General features: G+C 44.9%; 1 protein-coding gene across 3 annotated transcripts in view; it reads left to right on the top strand.

Annotated features, from left to right (window-relative positions):
- Positions 1-6,154, top strand: part of Trappc9 (trafficking protein particle complex subunit 9) — a 486,162-nt gene that overhangs the window by 23,275 nt on the left and 456,733 nt on the right. For all 3 annotated transcript variants that reach the window (XM_021182812.3, XM_029469729.2, XM_029469728.2), the window contains one exon: positions 5,772-5,893. In XM_021182812.3, coding sequence (XP_021038471.1) covers positions 5,772-5,893 — 122 coding nt within the window. The remainder of the gene's footprint in view (positions 1-5,771; positions 5,894-6,154) is intronic.

The following is a 6,154-nucleotide window of genomic DNA, read 5'->3' on the forward strand; positions in this document are numbered from 1 at the left end:
AATATAGTACCTACTTATAAATATATGCCTGCATATACATCGACACCAGAATATATACACACACACATATGTATACACACATATGTACACACACACACACACATATATATATATACATATATATCTGCATATACATAAGAAACCCAAAGAGAGATATTAAATTTTCCAATCTATGGACATGGAATATCTTTCTACTGTTTTTTGTTGTTGTTTTCTTTTTCCCCTGTAGTGTTGGGGATCAAATGTCTTTATACACATGCATTTTTGTTAATTTTAAAATGATTTATTTTTGTTTATGTATGTGTGTGCGCGCATGTGTGTTTCTGTGCACGCGTGTGCCAAGGCATCAGCTTCCCTGGAGTTGGCCTGGCAGGTGCGAGGCACTTGATGTGGTACTAGGGACCCGACTCTGACCTCTGTGAGAGCGGCAAGCGCTCTTAACCTCTGAGCCACCTTCCCAGCCCATTTCATTCATCATTAAGTGTGTACATACTGGAGTGGACTTGTCCTAACACCGCCATCAGCTGGTGAGCTGCAAGCCTATCTAGGTCTCTTGACTTTTTGAGTGTTGACCCTTTGACCCCACAGCCTGGCTGACTTCATCAGTTCAGTGTCTTTGTTACAAACATCTTGGTCCCTGAAAACAGAAATAGTTCTCCTTGTTGATTTTGAATCAGAATGTCCTGTCTTAGTCCTTATCTCAGGGGGACACACACCGAGCCTTTTAGCGTTAGTATTGTTTTAGCTGTAGGTTGGTTTTAAAGGCATCCTTCACAGGCCTAGGAATGTCTCCTCTAGTGCAGGAAGGCTCTTTACCAGGAAAGTATTGAATTTTTCTGTCTTTTTTTTTTAACCCTTGTTTATCTAGATGATCACGTGTCTTTTGTCCTTTATTCGTGTGCACATTGCACATGCCCTGTGTCTGGGTCTTGCTGGGGTCAGTGAGCTCTTGCTGGAGGAAGAGTTAGCAACTGCAATCACTGGGGAGGGGCACTGGCTCGAGACCTCCTCTGTGCTGGTGCCGTTATCTGGGTTTTTCCTTCTTGGAAACTATTTGGTTATTAGTTCAGTATCTTTGGAAAAAGGAAAAACAACAACAACAATAAAAGGCTTCCTTTTCCTTCTTACTTGTCTTGTGTCTTTCTAGGAGCTTGTCTGTTTCATCTGGATTATATAATTTATAATGTATCACTTTACGGTCCTGTTTGCTTATGTAATTGGTAATAATGTCTGATTTTTTTAGACCTGACTTTTTTTTCCTTAAGAATTTTATATCTGAGTTCAAGGCCAGCCTGGTCTATCTATACAGTGAGTTCCAGGACAGCCAAGGCTATACTTAGAAACCCTTTCTCAAAACAAACACAAAAATTATTTAGAGGCTGAGTATAGTGATGCATACGCTTAATCCCTGCAGTCATGATGGGAATTCTACACTATGATTTTATTTTAACTTCTCTCTCTCTCTCTCTCTCTCTCTCTCTCTCTCTCTCTCGGTTTTTTGAGACAGGGTTTCTCTGTATAGCCCTGGCTGTTCTGGAACTCACTTTGTAGACTAGGCTGGCCTTGAACTCAGAAATCCGCCTGCCTCTGCCTCCCAAGTGCTGGGATTAAAGGCGTGAGCCACCACGCCCGGCTTTTTTTTTTTTTTTTAAAGTAGATCCTAAAATGTCTGTCAAATGAAATATGTCAAATATCTAAAACTACTTTTAAAGAGAATAACAGATTTGAAGGGCTTAAGCCATCTTGCACCATGGCTTTCTCTAAATTTATCAAGGCCATGTGACACAGAGGGAAAGGCATTTTTATTCCTGCCTGCCTGCCTGCCTGTCTGTCTGTCCGTTTTCTGTCTCTCCCTCCTCCCTCCCCGTCTCTGTACCTGTGTTTACATCTAGGTTCCTCATAGAGAGACAACATGGCGTCTATGTGTGGAGTCTGGCTTCTTTCTCTTAACATGGTGAGCCCAGTCCCATCCATTTTCTTGCAAGTGGCATAATTTTTCTTCTTCTTGTCAGTTTTGGTTTTAACAGTTGGAGTCTTTCCTTCTCTTCACTTCCAGTTTGTCAGTTTTGTTACTGTTTTTTCTTTTTAAAGTAGCTTGTCGTTTTATTGATTTTTTTTTTCTATTTCACTTAGTTCTGTTATACTTTAAATTTCTTTCCTTCCTCTCACTTGCTTAGAATTTAGTTTCTCTAATCTTCTTCTAGTCTTCTCATCAGCTGGCCATCTTTTCTTATGTGGGTGGTGAGACCCAGAAGTCTCTCCTCGACCTTACCCGTGGCATCTCATTTTCGGTGTACTGCGTTTGACTGGAAATATCTTCTGATTTCCCTTTGAAATGTTTATCTGTGTGTTGGGTGTTTATTTTCTATGTATTTATGAATTTTCTAAATTTCCTGCTGTGGTGGTGTGAGGACTTACTTGCAATTTAATTCAATTTAATTTACACGTGTTGAGACCTTCTTGTGGCCCAGCATTTGGGAACTTGGTTGTGTACTGAGAGGAAGCAGTGCTCTGCCATAGGGTGGTGTCTGTCTGTCTTCCTGTTGTGGAAGGGCCCATTTCTATTTTGTTTCTTCTGTGAGATTTCTGCAATCCACTCTTGGTCTTCTTTCAGCTTACTGAAAAACCACACCCTTTCAATATTTTTGTCCTGGTCAACCTCCTCCTGACTCCTTGATGGTAGATCTCCAGGCTCTTCCTGATGTGTTCTTTTGTTTCCTGAGGTGGGAAAGAGATGCATGACCTCACACTTGTTCTTTAATGTGGGCCTAGTGGTGTCAGCAGAGCCCGCGGAATGTGATGCTGAGACTCCTCTTTTCACTATCGCTGTGCCGACAGTGAGTGGCTGCCCACTCTGCTTAGAGCTGGTGATGGTTTCTTCTTACCATGTCAGCCCACTCACATCCCCAGTTATGTATGTTACTGCTCTTATACACCACTGAAATGATTCTATTTAATAGACCTTTTTAATAATTTAATGAATTTACCAGAATATCTTTCTGTCCGTCCATCCATCCATCCATCCATCCATCATCTTTATGTGACAGGGCCTTATAACCTTGGTCTTGAATTTGTTCTGTCATCCAGGTTGGCTTTGAACTCTTGATTTCCTGTTTCAGTCTGTGTTCTTGGGTTAGAGGCATATATCCAGCTTTAAAATCCCAACTAAAATGATGATACTGGTTTATTTATGTGGTGTGTTGGTGCATAGTGGTCCTAGAGTGCACATGGAAGTCGGCGGGAATCAGTTCTCTCTTTTTACAGTGTGAGTCTTGGGGATCAAAATGGGGTGGTCGGGTTCAACAGCAGCTACTTTTACCAGCTGAGGCATCTCGACGGCCCCGGAATTCTAATTTTTTTTAACCTTTCATTTTCAAACACCTTAAAATGGACAAATCTTACCAAGGAAAAGTTCCTTTGTCATTCCGACTCTGCGAGAGTGAGCTGCAAAATGCTACCATCCTGGTGCCTCAGGGGCATTTCCAGTGTCGAGGTCATCGCAGTGTGCCCTCGGAGGACTTGTGTTTACTCTGCACAGCTTACATGTGTGCCACCAACGGCCAACGGCCAACTTTAGTATCCAGGTTGTAGCTATCACAGTTTCTTATGAGTCCCCCAGTAGGGCCAACAGCACCTGTGTGGGAGACTCGGCTTTGTGTGTTGGTGGCTTTGGGGCTTTGGTCTCCTATTACAGGTGGCTGTGGCAGGGTTACCGTGGTACTTGGCTCTGCCATTGCACGGTTGCTCTCTCTGTGGCTTTGCTTGTCTCTGATTTAGTCTCTTCTCTCTACACATGGATGCAGCTATCTGCCTGAGTTTCCAGATTGGACCTTGCATACAATCTTGAATCTTTTGAACGATTCAAGGACTTCCTGGCTAGCACTTCTGAGTCTCTGTCATGTGCCACCTCAAACACACCTTGCATTCCCTCCAGCCTGGGTTCCCACCAGCCCATGGATTGACTTCCCCTGTCTGTTAGCTAGAGGCTTGGGTCCTGTGGACTGTGTCTCACTGGCTCACAATCATGTTAGGTGTGGGCTGTCAAGACACTAGACATTGGGAAAGATCAGGTCTTCTGTGTGCAAGTATTTTTAGTTTATTATTCATTTATTGAGTGAAATGAAGCCAGCTGGATGATTTGCAGAGCTAGGTTCTGGTTCCTTATAGATAATATGCTTTTGGTTGCTTCATATGCGATAAACCCTCTAGCCTTGTACTAAGGGAGCAGGGTAACTCCTGTCTTCCTTCGGAAGAGTGTCTGGGGACTTTTCCCTGTCCTGTTCCTGGGTTAGAGACGTGACCCCATGTGAACAATGAAAACCCTTTTCTCCTCTCTCCCATGCCTTTTTTTTTTTTCAATCGAATAAAACTCGGGGATTTTGTTAGTGCCAATAAAAAACTTTGACAAGACTCCTGGTCATGTATTAAATATTAATTCGTGCAGGACATGTGACACAAAATGCTAGGCAAACATTGGAAGACAGAGCGCTGTGGTCAGGGCCAGGCCCCACGCACAGCCTTGGAGGTAGGAGGTCCATCATCCTGAGAGCAGGGAGAGCCTGGCTCTTCCAGGCCCTGCCTTACTATCGGGAGCACTCAGCTTAGTGCTCCCTCCTCCAGCTGCTGCAGTTGGGTTGCAGAAGCGAGCATACGGAGAGGTCTTCGGTGCGGGTCCTGGCTTCCTCTAGCTCAGCAGCAGGCACGCATACCTCAGGCATGGTGACTGTCCTCTTGAACTCCGCTCTAAGGGAATGCCTGGCTCTGTATGTGACCTTGGCCCAAGACAGAACTGAGATATTTTCTTCCTCCCGACTCCTCTTGGCTGTCTATTAACGTTCTTTCTCTTCTTATCGGACGAGGATTTTGCACCAGAGCCTCTGCCCGCCTGGGCGGTCTCTTAGCCTCACTTGTTCACCTCTGCATCATCAGTCCATTTCCTCACTTCATTATCTACTCTTCATGTTTCTGTCTTGTTTCAGAAAACACACAAGGCAGTTTACAGAACTCGAGAGCAAAAGCATGCACTCCAGAAAACTAGCCCCAGATTAGCGGGCCTGGGTACCATGTGCACTTCCGAGGTGCCTGTGGCCAGGTTCGAAGCACGTCCTGGCCCTTCGCAGTTAACAAACACGGAGTTGCTGGCAGGGAAGTTGGGCTTCTGGGATTTGCCCTTGTCTCTAAAATAAACATGTGACTTAGGAGAAGCTCAGCCACCAAGGCTTTAAGCAGGTAGTTTCTGAGTGCTCTACGGCATCAAAGACAGTTCTGTCTTTCCTTCCCTCAGTTGGAGGTCTCACTATAGTTACTTCTGTTCTGAAGATGGAGTTCTCTCCAGCTCTCTCTCTCTCTGTGGGAGTTTGGTGGCAAGGGTTGATCAGAAATAGAAAGTGACAGCCTTGGAGAGGCAACCAGCACTTTCAAGTGATTTTCTTGGCGGCTCTCCAGCTCAGGAAATGGCTCATACATTTTCTTTCCTTTGAGGCCTCAGTGTGGTCTCTGGGTCATCGTCCATATGGTACTTTTATGTAATTCATTGCATGTTCTTTAATGGAAAATCTTCACAGAGCGGGAAGCCCACCGGAGTTAGTTAACACTGCACACGGTGCTGCCACTACAGCCAGTGGATAACCCGGAGACTCCAGACAGGGTTTAGAGTTCATTGGCATGTGCTCAGGTCTCACCTCTCTCCTTGCACACGACTCTTTAAAAACACGAGGGACAGGAAGGAAAAAGTGAACGACTGACTGTTTTCTCTCTCTCACTGTCTGCAGGTGCTCTCACCACCAACGGCATAAATCCTGACACCAGCACTGAGATTGGAAGGGCCAAGAATTGCCTCAGCCCAGAGGACATCATTGACAAATACAAAGAGGCCATCTCCTATTACAGCAAGGTGACTTGATGGGTTTGCTGCTTTGGCTCCCCCGTTGACATGATGTCATGTCGCGGTGTCTTAAAAAAAAAAAACCTCCTGTAGATTATACTTCAGCGTTACTGATGGGTTAATTTGTGAGTTAACATGCTGCACGTGGGGAGGGCACAGGACTGTGTGTGTGTGTGTGTGTGTGTGTGTGTGTGTGTGTGTGGTTCTCCCCTCTGCCTTGTGGGTCCTGGCACTGAAACTCAGACTCGACAGCAAGCACCTTTACCCTCT

This window comes from Mus caroli, unplaced genomic scaffold, assembly GCF_978045245.1.
Source record: "Mus caroli unplaced genomic scaffold, Mus_caroli_1 scaffold_16, whole genome shotgun sequence".
Classification (NCBI taxonomy): Eukaryota; Metazoa; Chordata; class Mammalia; order Rodentia; family Muridae; genus Mus; species Mus caroli.